The 22,332-nt window shown below is 38.1% G+C and overlaps 1 protein-coding gene across 2 annotated transcripts in view; it reads left to right on the top strand.

Moving 5' to 3' along the window:
• Positions 1-22,008, top strand: part of LOC115243389 — a 27,844-nt gene extending 5,836 nt beyond the window's left edge. Inside the window, exons 1-6 of one of the 2 annotated variants that reach the window (XM_029820342.1) lie at positions 1,101-1,510; positions 8,245-8,337; positions 13,714-14,050; positions 14,482-14,638; positions 15,374-15,743; positions 16,141-22,008. In XM_029820342.1, coding sequence (XP_029676202.1) covers positions 13,714-14,050; positions 14,482-14,638; positions 15,374-15,743; positions 16,141-18,282 — 3,006 coding nt within the window. In that variant the 5' untranslated portion in view covers positions 1,101-1,510; positions 8,245-8,337 and the 3' untranslated portion in view covers positions 18,283-22,008. Of the gene's footprint in view, positions 1-1,100; positions 1,511-8,244; positions 8,338-13,713; positions 14,051-14,481; positions 14,639-15,373; positions 15,744-16,140 lie in introns of those variants that run through there. The other variant, XM_029820341.1, reaches the window with a different exon arrangement.
• Positions 22,009-22,332: the final 324 nt, after the last annotated feature.

Raw genomic sequence — 22,332 nt, 5'->3', positions numbered from 1 at the left:
AAGTATTTATTTAAAAAAATATTTTATTAAATACTTTGAGTATTTTCAAAATAAGATTAAAAATTTTATATTAGTATAAAATGGATCATTATTTTAAATATGGATGCAATAATTAATTTCACACAGAATTAACAAATAAATTAAATAAGAATTATAAATTACTCACGTCACGGTTTCCCGACGCCTCCTCGGGCCTTTTCCTCCTCTCTTGTTCGTCCTTTGCTGTTCCTTCATGGCACTGAATACTCACTCGCGAAAACACGGTTAATTAAGATTGCGTTCGCACTAGAATACGATCGCGCGGCACTTTAGATGGCACTCCAACGATATTAATCATATAATACGCTTTATTATATTGCGACATATCAGAAAACGTCGCGAAAATAACGCTTGTGCGATGCTATGATTTGCTCATTCGACATTTGAGAATCACGCTAATTTCATGCGTCAATCTCTGTTAAGTACTCTTGATTTTACGGTGCAATAAATCGAGCACGCAAATCGAGTTAATGGCTAATCAAGACGCTATAACAGCGGGAATTAATTAATGACACAAATTGATAATTCCTAATTAGTGTCATTATTGTATGAATAATCATGAATAATCGTGTTTGTGATATCAAAAATTGTCGCAGTACAATTTCGAGAGTAATACGTAGCGTCTCATGCTGCTACCTTTCCGCTCGAGTCACGCGACACGAATGACAACACGTCGACCGTACATAAACAATGTCAACATACACAAAGATATACATCACAAAAGACAAATAATACACGAATCGAGTGATTAAAGTATCGAAATGCCGTGATACATCAATTTTACATCTATTGATTTAATTATGTAAAAATTCCCAAATCAATCCCTGGGATTAATTAATTCTTGCGATTATCGCGTTGTAACCAGCCATTATTAACTCGATCCGCGTAATATCGTGCGATGTCAAGACAAAAGTTGCAGGCATTATTTCTGAATTTCTCACTTTTAGTAAGCATCGCGTATATAATAGGTCGACTTCGAGCCGAATGGCAATGCGACGCATTGAATTAATAAATATAATCATTCTTAATCATACAGATATTTTAATATACTTGTCAACCGTATAGTAAAACATCACGTTTATACTATATCAATAAACTGAAACTGAAACTGTGTGTTTTATGTGATTTATTTGATTGAAATCTATGACGCAAGTAATCAGCAAAGCAACGATATATTTTCGGATATTGCATTCTGTGAATATTTATCTTTAATTTTCGAGTATCGAGTAAAACGTTTTTGAACGAGCGTAATTTTCGCGATATTGTCCAATGTGTCGTAATAATTATATAAAAAAGTGCGCGTTTAACGTCGCAAGAGTGCCGTTTAAAGTAGCATGCGATCGTTGTATTCTAGTAATTAGCTCTATCGTAATTAACTGTGTTTTCGCGAATGAGTATTCAACGCCATGAAAAGGAGCAACAAAGGACGAGAAAGAGAAAAAGAGGAGATCCGATAGAACATCGAGCGACGGTAGAACAATCGTTATCATATTTTATTATGGTTTATACTTTATACGTACCTAAATAAAATAATTTATTATACATATAAAATATCAAAAGCAAAAGAAAAATATTGTTAAGTAAATATGTATAGCAACATATAATGCGGAATTTTTCGTAAAAATTTTGGGACTACCATGTTTTTCAGTTCTCCTGTTGTTTATTTGACTCAAGTCTCTATGTTCTTTTTTTCTCGCAATCTTATCGTTTTGCATATATACGTAGTTATTTCTGCAGGCCTGTTTAGTGTCAGTAATATGTATTGCAAACTTTAACGAAATGATTTCCATTACGCAAATGCTCATGAATTAAATATTCGCAATGAAATTCTTAAGCACAAAGATGGGTGTAACTATTATTTGATTTGCACATAATAACGACTTTCTACGTATAATCATCATGATAGATTCTAATAGCACATTATGCAATATGCATGTTAAAAATGCACGGAAAATAGTTACTGCGCAAAAGTTGCGATAATAAACATTTTTCTCTTTGGCGATTATTATACAAATCTTATCGGCACGATAATATTTTATAATTTCGCTATTTTAAGTTAATGTTCCGTTTGGTTGTGTCAAATTCAAATAATATAATCTATATAATCCAAATTATATAAAATTGCAAGGTTTTACGTTAGGCTTATATTAACAATGTTGAAATATTATTACTTATTATCTTGCCCTCATTTGTTACGTAATAACTTATTTATAGATGTATATATGTGTTTGGAAAATCATTTTTTTGGCAAAAATAATATTATATATTTCATTTTTCGGATTTAAACGATAAAATGTCCATTTTCTTCCAGTTATTATTTTTCTCTTAATTAAATATAATTAATAGTTTCATATAAAAATTAATAGAAGTGAATATATAAATATTTTTTATTATACACATATTTGTATATATCCTTCCATTAATTATATATCTTATTAAAAATATAAATCAAATTTACTCATAGAAAAATTAGATTTATTAACATTTATCATCCTGCTAAACATATTGTGTAGCGAACTCGTTTGGTAAACTGAAAAAGCAAGAAAAATTCAATTTTGTGATCTACTTTTGTCCCAAATATGCAAGTCAGTCAAAAATGATTATGACGGAATTTTCCGTTCGAAACCGGCTCAACTTTTAGGTCGAAATCTTTCGGCTTGTATAACCGGCGATCGTAAAAATGCATCATATTTTCTTTCTGTAGCAAGTCCGTGACGTAGCTTTGCACCATTCACTTCGTGTTAAAACACGCTTTCGCAATAGCAAAAGTCCGATCGCTATAATCCACGGCTGTAGCGAGACAGTCCGCAGCTGTCCCTGGCACTCTGATATTTCATTTTTTTTTTCTCCTACCTGATCCCGTTTGTATATCCGTTTCTTTGACGCACGACAAGGCACGAGACAAGATTTGCGCCGATCTATGCGATTATTACACGGCGATCGTTTCGTGTGTGTAATATATATGATATATATAATATATACTAAAATACATACAAGAAATCGTGTATTATTACACATCGCGAAATGCGGTTTTATAAATTTCTTTTTTACACTGTAAGTGGAAGAAGTCGCAGCTGCAACGATTCTGGAAAAAGAAAATTGTAATCTACTTGCTCAGAATAATCCGTGAGGTTTTTCTTATCGTGTTCCCTTAATCCGATTGACCTACTCCGTCCTTCGTTTCTCGCAGACAGTGAATTTTCTCAACGCGACGATATTTTATCGTTATTATATCTATCTGTCATTTACATAATACTTTATTGAACTGATTCATGCGTTCAATTTTTATTTTTTTTATCAAGTTGTTTAATCTTTATGTCCTGAATGTGAAAATCGAGTAAAATTAATATAAATCCGCTTTAATAATAACAAATAATGATTTATTTATATATATTTTTCATCTTTCATAATAACACGATATACGTTAAAATGCTTCCTGATTAAAAACTGCCACACATTTTTTAATTTTTGATATTTTAAAAGAGAGATTTAACAGCAGACATTTATCATCCATTTGCTGGTTTAAATCCGATATATACGGGCGAATATATGTTTATCCTCTTTCGAAAACAAAAAGATTCACAAGCTTTCTACCATCGGAATAATAATTCTTCATTTCAAGTTAATCATTCTTCTCATATTCCGGCCAAACAAATATTGGGAAAAAATCGAGTTTTTAAAGCCAATATTACAAAGTGACTAATCAAGGAGGTATACAATTCACGTATTATGAATGGAAGAAGGAGGCTGCGATAATCCTCGTTTTTCCTCTCGGTCCTTTAATCCATCGGTTACGTGTATCTTTTGCTTTTCGTGCGTTCAGCGATGCACGTCAAGGAGCGGAATTCTCGCGCGCGCTCTCCCGTGCACGCGTGTGCGGCGGCGGCTCGCAAGGATACACGCACGTGCGCGCGCACGCGCATCCGTGCGCGACGACGGCGGCGGCCAGTAGTGAAAGTCGAGACTTCGCGCGCGCGGCTTTGCGCAACAAGATCGCAACGTTGTCTCCTTCGGATACTGGTTCGACTTTAAAGGCTCGATCGCAGGAAGGCATCGAGACATTTGGCGTGACTGGGTGTTCACGTCATACTTCCCTTCCAAGAACGCGAGCGATTGAAGAAATGTCATTAGAGTTAGAGAGGAAGATGTTATAGAACTTGACTTTGAAATAAGTTGATATCATGTATTTGTACAGAAATTTTTTACAGAATTTTCTGTGGATTTGTTATTATCTTTCAATTAAGGTTACTTTTAGTAGAGCTTAAAAAAATTTTAATTATAGTTAAAAAATTAATTTAGTCAAGTTAAAACAAATTTAGAAATTTTAAAAAAATTTAGAAATTTTATAATAAAGTTAAAAAAAGCTGAAATATATTAAAGCAATTCTTAGAATATATTGTATTATATATATTATGTCTATTAATATTACGCGTTTATATATCACCATTAAAAAAATTATACATGTTACTTGATTTTCCTAAACGTCCATTACTCTGTTCTTAAGATGATACACAGTTTCTTTTAGTTTCAAGCTATGTCACTTTACAGACATAACAAAAAAAATTGCTTTAATTTCAAGTTATGAATATTATTTCACAAATATTAGCATCGCGATCGTATTATTTCCTGTTTAATATTTTTCTTAATAGTTTTATTGATTTATTTTTATTTTTCAAGCGTGTTATTTTCTGCCACGTTTTAGAATGAGCCTTTCTGTCAGGAGAAAAATTTATGAACTCTCGAGACACGAATAAGCACTGACCAAGTGTTACTAACTTCCGAATCGTAACGACAGCTGCTTGGCTTTTTTTTTTAATTTTGTATGTTTTCTATTATCAATCAACATTAGTAAGTCATATGACGGTTCTTCTCGAAATATTATATATATTAACATTTTTTTTTCATAAGAAAAGAAATTTCTTTTTTCATTAAAAAAAATTATAAGACGCTGAAATTATAGATATGTATCTCTTTGTTGTTTTCTCATTGCTTTGTTTCTCCTAAATTACTATCTCGAATAATTAATATGTACTTGTCTGCCTTGATTTATGAATCCTTCCATTCACTATCTTCCCCTTATTTCTACGTGCCTTCCTTCTTTTAGTAATAAAATGTATCCGACATAATAAAACATGCAGCGCATCTCTTATTCCACGCGAATTGTCGTCACCAATCATACTTTTTATGTAATAGTTCCGCGAAAAATATAAGTCACCCATTGCTGCATCACCGACATTCGTAAGTAATTTCGCCGGCGACGTGTTTACAAGCATACGAGAAAAGTTTTGTCATCGTTTCCTAGCAGAAATAAACTCGACGAGAGACACGTAAACCTTTAAATATTTAAATAGCTCGGGGAATTATTTTAAGAGGAAAATCGCGCGAGAGCGAATGATTAGGACGCATGCGTGATTTATTTCGGTGCGAGTTATCGAGATGATCATTCTTAGCATTCTTTCACTCTTCGTTTTTAAATGCATCGCCTTCTTTTTGCGTTATAACTTTTATAACGGGCTGTCACGTATACGCGCGTTTTTTATTAAAAATATCCCGTTAAAAAAAGTTTGGAAATTATTTTTTACTTCTGAGAGATACACGCGCCATGTTATTTCAAAGCATATATTGTAGTAATACTTTATTCGCGACTTGTCGACCTGAGAAAGTTTCTTCATATTTGCATATTTTTCACATATATATTTATAAAGTCTCTTCAGATGAAATATGTGGGAGAACATTTATTAAATTAAAAAATCTCTGTTATTTATTTTTATCTTTACTAATGTTAAGATTTATCTTCGCTCAAACACATTTTCCGCTCCAACTTTGAATAATCGTGTTTTGCTTGAATAAGAAAGCTGCATGAAAAATCTATCTCGGCCTTTTACACTAGAAAATTTATAATATTTCGAGAAAGCAAATTCTATAAACACATTTTCCCTCCACGACTATATCAGTGTATATATGTATGTATATAGGAAATAAGTTTTTTATCTCCGTTTTTTTATCTAAATATTAATTGGAAGCTTTATTTATTTTGTTTCACGTTGCAGATCAAATTTCCAGCAGCTGACATAAAATATCTTTCTCCAAGAGAGAAATGATCAACTTTCTCCCGAGCACGGAGCGATTTTCTTGAAAATCTAAAATTCTTTGTGCTCTAGACGCGTACAATGTCATAAGATTTAAGATTAGATTTTTCTTTTGCAAAGGAGACTTTAACTTTACATATGTAATTAAAAATGCAAATTAATGTTTACTTGGAATTATAAAAAGTAAAAATAATCTCTTTTTCATTTATTCGCAATCTCTGAAATTTATTCTCTCTCGATATGTATTTAGATTATCATTGAAAGTCGCGACTGGTCGACCTGAGAAAGTTTCTACATATCTGCATATTTTTCACATATATATTTATAAATTCGGTTAAAATGTGTGTAAGAGAATATTTATTAAATTTCCAACATTTTTCAACATTTATTAAAAAATCTCTGTTACGTATTTTTATCTTTACTAATGTTAAAGGTTTATCTTCGCTCAATGTGATAATTCAATCATTAATATCTCGAGAAAGTCACAATTGCTAAAGCATCCTATATTATTCGGTTTATATTCCGCGACCAAGGCGATGCGATGTAGGATCGTGTTGGCGGTAAAATCGCGTGGGATATCTCTCTATCTGACCGTCATCGAAAGCCTTCGCGAATTCTTTCGCTGACGATCCTCATTATCCTCCTCGTCGCGAAGCGCGAGCACGTCCGCGCGGCTTACACGGGCCGTATACACGTGTAAAAGCGTACGTATTCGAACCACATATGTACCTATGTACTATGGAGTCTTGTAATCGGTACGACGCTCACGTGCCATCGCCCAAAAGGAATATCGGTGAGCGAGTGCAGTGTGGTCTGACTTTAAGAAAATTGGTCGTATAGTTGTGTGTCAATAGATCCGCGGGTGTGTTTGTGTATATTTGTATCTGTGGGTGTGTGTTTGTGTGACAGGAAACGGCCAAGGTTAGCGACGCATCATCGTACTGTGTCATGGAAGAATCGATTACGCGTCGAGCGTGTATCTCTGCCAGAGAAAAGTGTGCCGCAGGACGATGCGGAAAAGTTATATTAAATCTGGTTGACGTTGCCTAACTTTGAGAGTTTGCAACATCTTCTTCTTGTTCCTAGAACGCGCATCTTCGGAACAAAGCCAATGTATTTTTTTTTTCTTTCTTTCTTTCTTTCGCGCCGAGGATAACGGCAAGGAATAAAATTTGATATGGTTAATATTTTCTGAGAGGCGTCTCTCCATAAATCTTTCGGGGTACCTTTTTAATCTCACGCTTCATCTACCCCATTGCGAGTCTCGTCTTCTTCTCTTTACGTTCGGGTATCGTAGAGCGCACATTCTCAGATGCAATTATGGAGTACAGCCTAATAAAAGCCCTTTCGCGAGGCTATAAAGAATTCCGAAGTGCATGTTAGAAACACAGAGTAACGATAAGAGATGTTAATTATGTATTTCTGGTAATAATATGTTTCGGTAGAAAAATAGGCATCTCTTTAATTACTCCGAATATAAGGAAGCTACTAAAGCACGCTATATAACGATCCGGTTCGATGCTCTCAGATCGACTAATCCTCACCGGTAGAAGTTCCTGTTAACTTTGTGATTTATGGATCGCGTTAGTTCATTCCTCTAGAATAACAGTTCAAACTGAATTATTGGTGATATTCCAACATCGAACTGACAACCATTAGATTGTCTCAAAACAAAGCATATTGGATATAAATACAGTATAGATCGGTATTATATATAAAAATACTATCGTATTTTTTGTCAAAAAATAAGCATCTTTTATTGCACTGAAGTTGCTTATTTTTTGACAAATAAAACTGATCTGTCCATATTTTTTTTAAATATGATATATAATATGATATAATATAGTGTAATACTACTTCAACTTGTACAGAACACCTTATACAGAGATCTTGGTTCCCCTATTTTGTTTCCCCCATTGATATATGTATAAGATGACCACAAATATTTACGCACTTGTGTGCCACGCAGGAGCATGTCGCGGATTTGTAACCACTGTGTATTATTAGCCGTCAATCGTGGTCGCGCACGCGTCTTGTCGCAATGTCCGCATATTTCACGCTCCGCCGAGATAACTTTCGCTAAAGTAATTCCCGTCATGTTACTTTGGTATTTCAGAACAGCGCGCCATGCGTCATCAATCTTAAAGAAACGAGGAACGAGGACCCGGGACGAGGAATCTGCGATCGGTAAGCGGCTAAAGCGTCGAAGGTATGTACGTCAGGACACAATCCTGATTAAGTAACTTTAATTTAAAAAATTGTCTACTTGTTTAGTTTTCTATTCCCTGCGATTTTGTCTAATAATATATCTTCAAATGTAAATCGCCGCGTACGAGAATTTTTCGAGATCAATCCTCGTATAAGTATATATAATTACGGGAGCAAATAAAATCAATCTCAATTATTTCCAAGAGCGATACTCGATCTTAAGAGTAAATTCTGTCGAGAAGAAAACTTGTCAAAAGCGGGACGAAGAGCAAAGCTGAAATGTATTTGAAAATTATTCCAATACAAACAAATTTTCGCCTTCATAAATTAATTTATTGATCTCCTTTCGAATATATATTCTGATTATATATAAATGATAAATAGAAAAAAGTAGAAAAAAATTGAGAGTTAATCGCACAATGAGAGTTATCATCTCCGCGATCGAGTTTTCGTGATATCGGATTTGGCAGAAAATGTTTACGCTGTACTTGACATTCGCAATATCCTCGATTTAGGGTTGGAAAATTCGCGATAGCGGGGATAAGCAACGACACTCGGTGCAGCCGAGTCAGTATAACCGGGCACTCTGTTATACCGCGAGCGCGTATTATCGCGGTGCGGTCTAACGGTGCAGCCGGTCCGGCAACGCGAGTGCATCGAAGCGTGCCCGAGACTCTCCTTCGTTCGCGGTCCTGCATCACGGGTTTGTCGGCAGTCATAGTTAGAGAGAGAGAGAGAGAGAGAGAAGGACGACCGCGAAATAATCCCTTCGATTTCTCGCGCGTTTTCCTCGCCCGCACCCGCGAAATGAAAGCCAGCTAGGACACAGACATGGACCATTTTACGTTAAAAAAATTTGGGTTATAATTCAAATACGCATGTACAAAGAACGACTTTGTACGCGGGCAATTTCCGCTCTGAAAAATAAATTTAATAAACGCGTGTGTATTTTCGCGATAGCTTCGATAATATCATTAATTCTACTCGCGATATGATGGAGAGGGTGAGTACGAGGGTGAATCATTGATTGAGAGGCACGTATCACTAAACATAATTTTGTTTAGACTAAAAAATATTTTTGCGCGATTGTCATTAAGAATTATGAATAAATGGAACCGCGAATAGAGAGAGGAGCCTTGTCTTAAACTTTCTGCACGGATCGCCGAGTTTCTACCCTAACGGTATCCTCGATAGAACTTATTTTCACAGAAAAGTCGAGTCATGCCCTTTCCACAACGATCGATTCGCTTACATTTCGATGCAACGTGCGAGACTTTATTGCGATTGTATCGTGCTCATCCATCAGTCTCAATCCTCTCGCGTCACTGAGAGATGTTGAGATACCTTTGGAATAGCCATTATCCGTTCAGCAGCGAGGCCATTAAAAAAGATGCGATTGATATCCGGCCTTCCGCTGGCGCAATCTCGACTTCCTCATGCAGCCGGCTACCGTGTCCGGCAAAGAATAAAAAAAAGAAAGAAAGAAAGAAAGAACCGTAACAAGTTTCTCAGCAGCGACTATCCTTCAATACTTCGTAATATCGTGGATTTAGGAAGACAATAATAGCTCCGCAGTTTATTTACTATAGCGCCGTATTACGTTACGCAATTCCGCAATGTGTGAAGGATTCTTGTTAACGATCATAATAATTTTTGCGACGTACCAGATTAAAAAAAAAAAAAAAATTCTGGTTTCCTCTCTGTCTTTATATCTGCCAAAATTTTACGGACGTTAAATATGATAATCAAATTAAAGTATTTGTTTGGTGGAGTAAATTTTTGGGAAAAACAATATATAAAACAATATTTTATATATTCTGCGAATCTCTCTGTTATTCATTCTTATCCTTAAAAGTACAAAAATAATTTGTATCCCTACCTTGTGATTCACTTTTACACTCACTCTCTCCATCATATCGTGAGTAGAATTAATGATATTATATCGAAGCTTGATAAGTAGCAGGGTTGTTATTTTCAATTTCGAGATACTGCCAAAGACAAACGTTCGAAGAGAACGAGAATAATTAAGGACTATAAAATTATTTGCGTAATAGGCATCTTAAAGCATGGCACGAGTACCTCGTATCTCAGCAGCCGGCGGGAGACTGGGAGAAGTGTAATATTACCGAAGGGACTGTAATATGATTTAGCGCTCAGGCTTTACAGTGCCGCGCGTTAAGAGATTTTTTTTTTATTTCGATTCTCAGCCTCCTCGTACGCGATATGCTAATGCGGCTGTAAGACGATATGGGTTGATAGTATCGCGGTATAACATCGCCAATTAAATCGTACTTCGTTATTTCCTATTAACTGTTGTTTCTTTTTCAACGTGTATATAGCACATCAATTAAATAATTAAGTAACCGCGCGCGATTCGCTGTGGCACGTTCGGAGAAAGGAAACGCAGGAAGCAGGAAATAGTTAGAATCGCCATGAGACTTCTCACGCGTTACTTTCTGCGTTCGCATTCGAGAACGTGGCTCCTCTCCGTATAAATACGAAGCTGTAAAATCTTTAATGAGCTTTAACAGGCCGTCCCGTGATCCGCCATTTTGCGATTTTACGAAAGGATTCTCGCGATCGTTTATAATTTATACAATGCGTGGAACGTTCTTTTACAAAATTATTTTTTTTATGCGTTAAATGGACCATCATTTACTCGTGTGAATATTAAATTAAATCTCCTGATATATATCTTCTTGAAATGTGTTAAGAGTATTTATTTAAAAAGAATATTTTATTTATTTACTTGTGTGTGAATAATTGTTTTGTATTTAAAGTAAAAATGTGTATGTTAAAAATATTCTTTTATTATTTATATTTAAATTACAAATAAACCATCAAATTTTCGCTGACGATAAATTAATTTATTAACTCGCCGTCGATAAAAGAAACAATAAATCTGAAACGGCCCATGCATCTTGTTATTTTGGCATAATTTACTATAACACTCATTACACGTGTCTCGAAATACGCGTTTTACTAATCGCTTCCAATGTGATTTATATATGTATATTGCGTCACACTCAATTAATATAACTATTTCTAGCCCATGTGATGTTTGGCACTAATAAATAGCCCATCATATCCGTCACTCCAGTCGATTACTCTTGAATTATGCACTCACCGCGCATTTAGGTCCGCAGTAGTTTTTTAGGAGTAGGGACGTCCATCGATATAAATATTGCTGTTCGAATCTATTTTTACTCTTAACGATTGTATGTGTATTGTGTGTGTGTGTTTGATGGCCGCTCCAATATTTAAATTGTCATTCTGCATATCTATAGCGCGACAATGCCCATTTTCAAATACATCGTTTATTATTCGTTATTTTATATTTTCATATTTTATATTTTCTACTTTATTATTTTTTATTTCATATTTTATATTTTTGCTTAAATCTTTCTTATTTTTCAAATCGCGTAAAAGCATCTTAAAAATCTCTTATTCTTGCTCGCTTAAAGTTGTTTGATCGATGCTAATCTCTCTGTTCTTTTTTCGAATAACAGAAATATATTCCAAGTAGATGGACGAATATGATATCCGTTGACGATTTCTTTTTCTGGTATTTTCGTTCAATGTAGCAGTGAACGTTAGTGCTCGCAGGGCGAGACGATGCGACCAGGACTGTTCGCGAGATTCTCACGCGCTACTAAATACACAGCGGGGCGAATAACCAACGACGGACGATTTGCTAGGCGTTGTCCAGTTTTCAGCAAACGGAATCGCGAATTCGCCGGCAACGACGATGGCAGTGATTCACGCGTTTCCACGCGAGTGTATTTTAACCAGGAGTATATTTTTACCGTCGTCTGTGACGTTTACGACGACGCGCCATCGTGCATACCGGCGTACGATCGTGCATGAACGAAACGCACGACGAGATATTATTATAGATACGGCTAGTAATGTCTATAATTTGTACGTTTACTCGATGCAATTACTGGCGGTAAACGTAACAGTATCTTGAAGTAGGCTCTCTCGAGGCCGCGGCAGCTATAATCGTCTCGCGCATATCGTTACACTTGCAATATGTCATCTTCGTTTTTGTAATTTATAAAGCCCCCCCCCCCCCCCCATGTTATGCGGGAAGAATTATGAACATTACACCGCTCGGCGGCGATTGATCGTCCATAACTTGCAGAACTCAACGTGTTTAACTTTGTCTATAGTAACGGAATTTTGATGCGGCATTTCTGATGTGAATTTTACATTGGCATGACAAACATCGGGGAGATAACGTAATCTGCGTTTATCCGTTTTACATCTCGCGACGGATAACGGCTTTCTCTGCTCCAGTTGAATAGGAAAGGACTGCGACTTAACTCAAGGGCCGTGCATCTCGAGATATTGCACAGGGTGTACTAAAAATCGTCAGTACTGTTCTCTCGGCTACAGATCCTTCGATCAATATTAAAATTAAAATAAAATCTTTAAATAATTTAGATTAATCTTAAATTAAACATTACTTAGTAAAAATTAAATTGGAAATATTTAAATCACAACTTTTTATTTCTTGAAAAGATAAATATCTATATAATTCAAGCCTCTCTGGAATTAGGATTATATGAAAACAAAGTAGGATTTTAAAATTAGATAAAGAAATCTTTTCAGTAAATTATTATTGATTTTACTATTAGTATCCGTGTTTGGAAGAAAGTTTTGGTACACCCTGTACGAAGAACGTGATGACATGCGTTACGATGGGCAAACCGCACTACGCACACGAATCCACATATGAATCGAGCGATGCGTATAAACAATGATGACGTAGCTGAAATATACGAAGGAAAACTTACGTTCTCTGGAAGTTGCTCGTGGGAATGGACAGTCGTGTCACTTCCTCGTGCTTCTCGGATGATACCTGAGAACATGATGATTCCTTTATAGTACATGTACATGCAATGTCGCGTTTATCATTAAAGTTTATTATAGCGTGTATTAGGATATAACAGCATGTATTAGGAGCTGCGAACACGTTACGGTATTTTCCGATAATAAAATCTTTATAAAATGATAAGATTACTATAAAAAATATATAATGACTATTTATTAAATCAACAAGATTAACAAGATTAATGAAAAATGATAACTTCTAATATATTTCAATCATTAGAAATATATATCATAGTAATACGTACACACATTATATTTCATAATAAAAAGATATTTTCTACAAAAGCGCAAATTTCCTAATTAAAAGTATTATTAAAAGTATTATTAAAATTATTTTTAATATATAATATCCTTTTTTTTTTGTTTAATTAAAGTGTCCGCGATTAATTACGTCCTCGCTATTATCTGATATCGTGTAATAATCGTTTTTATTATATTCGCTGTCAGTTTCCTGTAAGATCATTCGTATTTCTTGTCGCAGATGTTGCCAAAATTGACGATCCTGCTCTGGGCGGCAATTCCGATTGCGTTGTCTCAGAGCAACTATGCGTCGCAAGGTAACAGCATCGAGTATCAGCCGGGACTACCGCCGAGCACGGTCCTCGACGGCAAGGTCACCAAGCTGGACGACATCTCGCCGATTATATTTCTGAATCGAACCAAGGCCTACCTAAACTGTGGCCAGGGTAGCATGGAGGTCGAGCTCAAGTTCGAGGAGCCGTTCTACGGAGTTGCTTACGCCGACTTTGATCGCAACAGCGCCTGCATATTCAAAGGACGAGGCGCGACCACCGCTAAATTGGAACTACCTCTGAAGGGTATGTTCCGTATTATATATTTGATATTTATTTGCAATAAATAGAATAAATTTTTATTTCACAAAAGCGTAAAATTCTGTCATTCTCAGAAATAAATTGTTTATTAAGACATAAAATTAAAAATAAATCACATATTGTATATAAATATGCAATAATGATGTAACTATTGTAAAATTTAATTCGTATCAAACAATTTTATAGAACAATGTAATATATTTTTATTCAAAGCGCAGAGACAAAACGATCTCTGAAATTGATGCAATTTCATAGATTATTTTGATGCGATTAATGGTTTTACGAAATATTTCTCTTTTTAATTCAGATATAATTATATAGTCATAACTTGTTGCCTTTCAATGAGAAAGCTTTCTCATTTTTCTACCGCAATCAATTTTTAATTTTTCATCGTACGAAAACAATCTGCATTTCAGGATGCGGTACAAAGCAAGATCCTCTGCGTGTGTTTACCAATAATGTGGTCGTTCGCTTTCACCCCGGATTAGAAATGGACGGAGATGAGGTTATCACTATAGTCTGCAGATATCCCCCACCCGTAGCGCCTGCACCTCCAAAGCCTCCAGAGAGCATGTAAGAATTCTTTATTAAAATGCTTACCGGCAAAAATATATTTATCAGTTGTTTTGCAAAAACCAAAGGTAGAATTCGTTGGATCATTTTCTTAGTTTCATATTGAGATTTTTAATTTATTAAACAATCATTATATCTGTATATTAATTTAACAAATTTTAAATCAGAGAGAGGCATATTTTTTTTTAAAGTGGTTAAAATAGTTTATTCAAGATCCACATTCTCGAAATAATGGATGTCATTCTTGAATATTCTCGGTTGTCCTTTCTTTCAAGAGAACCATCGATTACTATCATTACGCTGCTAAATTTTGTGATTGACGTCAACTACCATCATCATGATGATTTATGAATAATTAAATTCAATTTCTTCAATCTCTTTTTTTTTTTTATTCATACATAATGTATATTATTAACATTCAGACAAATAAGAATTTAAAGAAACGAATATCACGATACACGTGCCTTTGCTATTTAAATTGTTAAGCATCTGTGATGGATGATTCATTTGATATCGCTGTGTTTGTCGAACGAATAAGGAAGAACGTTTTGCATTCAGGACATGTCGTAACTATACACACTTCTCTCTATTCCCTATAGTTCAGTTACTCTCGAGAACAGCTTCGAGATATCGCACTGTTAACTGTACTAGCACGACGTAATTGTTATTTGTGCTGTCTCTTCTTCCATTTCCAGGACACTTACCGCTCCGCTTTAATTTGATTTCCACCCGTAGATTGGCCACATTGACGCCCTCGCCGGTCACCGAACCACCGCTGAAAGGCTTCCAGATCCTGCTGATTATCTGCGCGATCCTGTTCCTCTCGCTGCTTCTGCTAGGTCTCGGCTGTTCCTACATGTGCCTGAAACGCCGAAACGTCCGCGTGGTCCATCGACATCCGTTCGAGAGTGGCACCGGCTCCGAGATAACGAAGCTTTCCGGCTCGACCCTGAGCAACATTACCATGTTCGAGGGCCTAAAGATACCACGCGCGCACGCCCTTCTTCACGCGACAGCCGCGTCCACTTCCGGTAGTGAGGCGAATCTGGTGATCGATCATTCGGACACGTTACCAAGCGATTATCCGAGCGAGAGCCACTCTGAGGTGAGTCCCGATAATTGTTGGCGAAGGCGGATGATTGAACGTCCAGCTTATTAAGCAAATATAAAACAAGAGCATATCGCTCTCGTATCTCATATCGTTAATCCTTTTAATATCGAGCTATGAATACAAACTTCTGTGTGTGTCATAAATTTTAATTTATTCAATCTACGAATTATTAAAAATTGTGTAATATTTTCGATACTTAATATCAATTTTATCATATGTACCATAAAATGCCGCTAAATTCAACAATAGTTATATATTCTAAATATTCATTAATCCATGACTTTATACGAAGAAATTGAAGGACATTTTCTAAATATTCTTTTAGTCAGAAAAATGCTAAGTAGATGCGCAACTGATTTACACAAATTAGCTCTGTCTTGTGTTCCTACAGGTGGACGAGGAACGTTCGCTGCCTGTATCCTCCGCCGGATCTTACGACAACAAGGCGTTCGTGGATCATCGCGAGATGCAGCATCAACGCCAGGTGGAAATGCGTACTTCGAGTTCCTTATATTCTGAGACAGTCGCCGCCGAAGTGGAAACCTCTTCGATGACAGCCGCGAACGCGTCCAGGATCATGATACCGCGTCACCCCGTAGCCGTTCCGCTCGAGCCCAAATTCGACGTACAGATGAGAGTGAAGAGAGCACCGCCGCCGCCGAGCCCGTTGCCATCGGAATCGGACGTGGCGAGCATCGCCCTCGAGAGAAATCTGACGACTATCCTGGAAAGAGAGGAATCTACTCGCTCCTTGGAAAGCGCACCCTATCGAATGACGACCTTCTCTTACGTCCCCGAGCTTCACGGACCACCGGGTGGTGCGTCCTCTGTTTCCACCATCTCTCGACAGCAGACGCCTCCGGTCTACTCGAGAATTCTGCGTAAACAGGCGGAACGGGAGACCACCGTGATTCAGGAGAAACTCCCATCGCCGACGACCGAGCAACTGCCCTTGCAACACGAGATTCGCCGGCCGAGATCCCTCACCTCCCTGAACACCGAGCTCACCGAAACTCGCTCGTTGACCGAGGTGACGGACGCATCTCACGCCAAGTATCGGGTGGCGAGCATCCTGGCGCCGACTCCGCCGCCACCGCCTTCCATCGCGCCGACCACGTCTACCACCACGACTCACACCGCCGTTCAACATCGCGAACACCGTCTGATACGCGGGGAGATGACCGAGCCGCTGGTCGAGCCGCAGATGGTCGCGCCTCGTCGTCCGGAAATTACGACCCATGAAGTGGACGATGTGTTTCTGCGCACCGTCACGGAGAAGAAGACGATCGAGGACGTGGAGCGTCATTCTCGCCAGGTCACCGAGTATCGCGCCAGGCCGCAACCGCCGCCAGATCTCAAATGGGACGTCACCATCAGGAACTATCCGACGGAGGATCTGCCACCTCCGCCACCGGAATGGGAAAACTTCTCCGATGTCAGTTCAGCTTCCAATTTAACCATCACGAATGAGCCGTCAAACGCCGGCGTGGACTACGAGCCGGACATAAGCATCGAGCCGACTTACACCACGCGCGCCGAGATTCCATGCAGGCCGCCGCCACCCGCTTCTCGTCGTTCCCTCGACGATGCCGATGCCGATTGGTACACTAGGCTGGCACGCGTCCTGGAACCGCGTTACGCCACCGAACTGACGGACGAGGAGCGCGTCAAGTGGCGCGAGATCATCACGACCGAGAGCACGCTACGCACTTTGCTAACCGAGGCAGTGGTCAAGGAGGATTACGAGCTGATACGCAAAGACGCGAGATACATCAATCTGTTCCCGCCGGCGAAATGGGACGTGATTATCCGTATTCTGAGCCCGCCACCAGCGCACACCGGCTCCACCTCGTCCTCCGGCCACGGTAAAAATCACGGACAGAGATACAAACGATCGAAATCATCGGAATGGGACACCAGGTCCAGACGATCCTCCCTTCCCACTCTGTATGAGTACGAAAGCGACGGTGGCAGCTCGGCGCGTACCTTAGGCACTCAGAGTCATCATCTGCAGACATCACAGTCCGCCACGACCATGATCGGTGGGCAAGGCCGTCCGCGCCGATTAGGCGGTTCTGTTCGTTCGCGAGGCGCCGGCGCCGGCGCCGGCAGCGAGGCCGATCTGAGATCGATGTCCGAGATAACGGTCCGTGATTTTGCCCGGATGGACCGGGACGATCTGACTAGCTTGAGTTCCTTTGAGGGCGCGGACTCCCTGGTCAGATCGCTCAGTCAGCCAAGCTTGGCCAGGTCAGGCTCGGAATTCACCGAACACTGGGGCATGCCTTCCGGCAGTCTGCCACCGTGGGCGACCGCGGAGGATGGCACCAGCTCTGTGGAAACGACACCGAGGGCGATCAGACGAGGAGACAGATTGGAGGTACTCGCCTCCTTCGACGAGCACAGACGAGGCCCGTCCGGCACGAGATCGAGTCGATACGCCGAGAGGGAACTTAGCGTGCGCGTAACGGAAAGTCAGAGGGCCTCGGACTGGTTTAACGACAACAACTCCGAGCCGGAGATGCAGATATAAGCGACTCCATATCACACCGATTCACGGTTTTTACTTCGAACTCCTAGATACATGAGCGACATTGTTTAATTTTGACGAAGGTCTAAATTAAGTCTGAAGGAATTAGAAATGAATTTTGACAATAGGCAACACCGTTTGTATTTTACAAAATCGAAAAGCTTAAGAGATAATTATTCTGTAATTTTTTGAGTAATGAAGTTTTTTCACACTGTCACTTTTACAATGAAACACGATTTTTGTAATCGAGTTGATTCCTCAATCGGTTCAATTAATTAAAGGAAAAATATTTCTTAAAAATAAAAATTATATTGAACATTTTCAGAAATTCTGTGAATAAAATCGAGAGCTTCCGAGAATCCTAACAGAGAGGATTGTCAACTTCAAATATTGTTTAAATATAAGAAGAGTACTGCTCAAAGAGAATCAAGAAACGCGAACTAGAAAGAGATTTATTAAAAGATCAAGAGACATTTTATTTTTCAGTCCTTCGCAACTCTTCCACAGATCCGCATGTCTTCTATTCTATTGCGAGTCACGATATGACGGATTATGATTTATACAAGCGCTCATATTTTTCTCACGGGCACTTTTTCGGTCGGTGACTCTACGTGACTCGCGCATTACGAGTACCACCGCTGTTTGTTTCGCTCTCAAGCGGAGACTTCCTGTATGATCGATATCTTGCCAAGAATGACAATGCACACGGACGGGCAGCGAAACACAAAACGTTTCGCGGAATAAAATTCATTTATTTGTTGCGACCAGTTCGCTATTTCTTTTTTTCGTCGCTTATATCGTTGCCCTACTTCCTCCTACAACTCTTGGCCGTTCACTGCCTGGATTCGCTGTCCATCGCGCCCGACAGCTTGCTCATAACCGCTCAAACTTTGAATTGTCCCAATTTCGCGACCGCCTCCCGAATCGTTCCTTCGATATCGAGATCTCCCGATGTTACAATATCCCGATTTTTCGAAAACTTGCTCAGCCGCCAGTCTCTTCACACATCACTCGTAACGCGTAGACGTAGATCATGCGAGTTGGCTTATCTCGCCCCGAGTGAGTCTGCAGATTCTGGCAAGAATATCATGAGAAAATCGTACACAATTTGCAGAAATTAAACCATTAAAGTCTATACTGACAATGCAAATTTTTTTATCGGTGTTAAAAATGTTTTATTGGTGTTTTTTATTGTATAACTGCGCTCTCAATATATTGAATCATTTTATGCATTTTGTAAATCCCAAAAAATATTGTCGAAAATATTTTACAACAATATACAAAATACGAATTTGAATAGCGTAATCTTATTCGAATATCTTCAAAAGGCTTGAATGGATTAATTAGCAACTGTGTTAACATTCGATTAACAGAGAAAATAACGCAAGAAAGAGAAAATGGCAGAAAATGTATATGGGAAAATAATAATTAATACAACGTAATTGCACGAGAGGACATAACGTTTGCGCGCGACGCAGCTTGTCCTCAGCTTCCTAACGTTCGATAGATCGCGAAGACCGATCTCTCTCTTCCTCTTTCTCTCTCTTTTTCTTTCTCAAAGATCGCAGGGGATCACTCGTAGCTCGCGATTAAAACATTCCCGTTTGCGATACAACTGCGATAATAGTCTACTTAAATAGGTAACGAAACACACGGTGCTGGGTTATATGCTTTACAAACGATAGCTAAACTTCTCTCTCCAAGATCATTTATCTAACCCCCTTCCTCCAAGCCTTCTATCCGATTTAAATGTATTGTCGTCGGAGTATCTGGGCTCGGCCGAGATACGTATCGACCGACACGGTACGTTCGCGCGTAGATAGGTATATTTGTAATTATATACGGCGTACCTTTATTGCTAATGTATAGTCACACGTATTAAATTTATGCGTAACTCTCTCATCGCGCTCTATCTACGTGCAGTCATTAGAGTTTACGAAGTCTTCCGAATCCTTGAACTGCGAAATGGGAATTCGGAAAGTTTGTAAATTACACTGATATATCAGAGCGCGATTATAGTTCTCATAGCGATCGCACGTAATTGCTCCGGAATTTCTACGTTTGTTTTGACAATAGCCAACGATTTGAAACGTTTTGCTTTCAAAAGATAATATTACCCTCCGCTTTGTTTGCGTATCGTTAAAATTAACGGATGTCAAAATTTGCGCGAACAAAGCACATTGAGATAACGCAAAACTAATTTCTGAAACAATATCAAACAATTGCACCAGCGAATTTTCAGATGCAATATGCAGTGTCGAAATGTAATAGCACCTAAAATAAATTTACTGTACATATATAATCTCTCAGGATATCTAGAATTTTTTTCGAAAAACGCATCGCGTTTGAATTATTTTCGCGCAATTATATATCGACAGTTAATGTACGTTGTATTTTAATTTGTATGTTGTAACGTTGAATTATAATATTTAACGATACTACCAATGTGTGGCAAAGCGATTGCAATACTGCTCTCAATTCATACACTATTCAATATAATCGATGTGCGGAATAAGAAGCTCGTAGAATCGTTCGATAGTTCAAGTTCGAGTGGATTGTTTGCGAGACAAATTCGTCCAAGGGCTTGAAATCGATATCGCATTTAAACAGATAATTTTCTGTAAATTTTGTAGAACGATGCGTAGAAAGCAGTCATTGCGGCCGCTTTCTTTACATGTGACTGTAAATCAAAATCAATAATAAAGTTATGCATTATATCTTAAACATCGAAACGAATATCACGTGCTAAGCGCACATATGGATCGATGAATAAAGCATAAAGTGCTCCAGCGCGCACGAAAGGAATATTAATCGCGAAAAATGGGATAATAAATCATATTGAAATATTACATAACAAGTGTTATCAACGTCCGAATTTTTATCTCGACGTCGGTTACATCGTCCTTTTAGAGCGTCTTCCAACAAAGACTTGCTATCGCGAGCAAAATTCAATGTCGAAGAAAGAGAAGAGAAAAATGCTTCAGATAAGAGAAATTAATGAAACGCTTGTACTTAACTTATGGGATTAGCGTGGAACAAGAGTGACGTGGAATGACGCGTGGAATTAGAAAAACTAAGGGTGAAATAGTGCGCTAATATTAGTGTTATATATAGAAATTAACATAACGGATAATTTTTATAGGGACGGCTCATCGTTTTTATATCAAATTTTGTAAAGGATGCGAATTGCGTGTGAATTGGTCGTTTTCACGAATCGAACGTGCCCGTGCAATATTCGCAAGGGTTTCCCGCGGGTGAAATTGGTGCTACTGGAATGTACATAACGAGACGAGGGATCAAATTAAAGGAAAATAGGGGAAACTGAGTCTGGTAAAATGGCTGAAACAAATATGCCAATACGCTCGCTGTCTTGACGGTACTGTTTCGATATAAGCGACGGATATATATAAGTTTGTATACTAAACTCCCCTAAATTGTAACTGCTAACAAATGTCGACAGCGCACGAATCGCAAGGTCTGAGTGCGTTATTATAAATCATGTAACCCTCGCTTCGTATTACTTCGCGGGAGATTAATTTACACGGCCCGACGTGTTGTCGAAGCTATGATAAAATAGCGCGCAACTTCAACAGCAATCGCGAATAAATGGAAAGTGTAATATGATCTTCGAGCGAGGTCGGGGAGAACATGCCTATTAATAAAATTGGTTACTAAAAGCGGCTTGTATTGTTACCCTTATTAACGAATAAATTTTTTATGATGACTTTACTGGAGAAATCTTATTCTAGCATATCCGTACAGAGAACATTATCTTTTTTACGAAGGAGATTACTGCTTCAAAACATTATCAGGAAAATACTTTCTCCCGATATTTGATAATTTTATTTATGCCATATTAAGCAAATGTACTCAGCTAGATCTTCCGGAAAGTAAAGAGATGATTTTAAATTTTAATTTCAAGAATACATAAAACATGCGATGTAAGAGAAGAAAAGTGTGGATGATGAGATTAAAATTGAATCCATCCAAATCTATTTTCCGAATACATATGTACCAACCTAATACACTTCCGAGTAATTAATCATTCCATAT

This window comes from Formica exsecta, unplaced genomic scaffold (assembly GCF_003651465.1).
Source record: "Formica exsecta isolate Colony F162 unplaced genomic scaffold, ASM365146v1 scaffold72, whole genome shotgun sequence".
NCBI classification, from domain to species: Eukaryota; Metazoa; Arthropoda; class Insecta; order Hymenoptera; family Formicidae; genus Formica; species Formica exsecta.
Note: the sequence above shows the minus strand (reverse complement) of the source record. Positions and strands in the feature narration are given on the sequence as shown.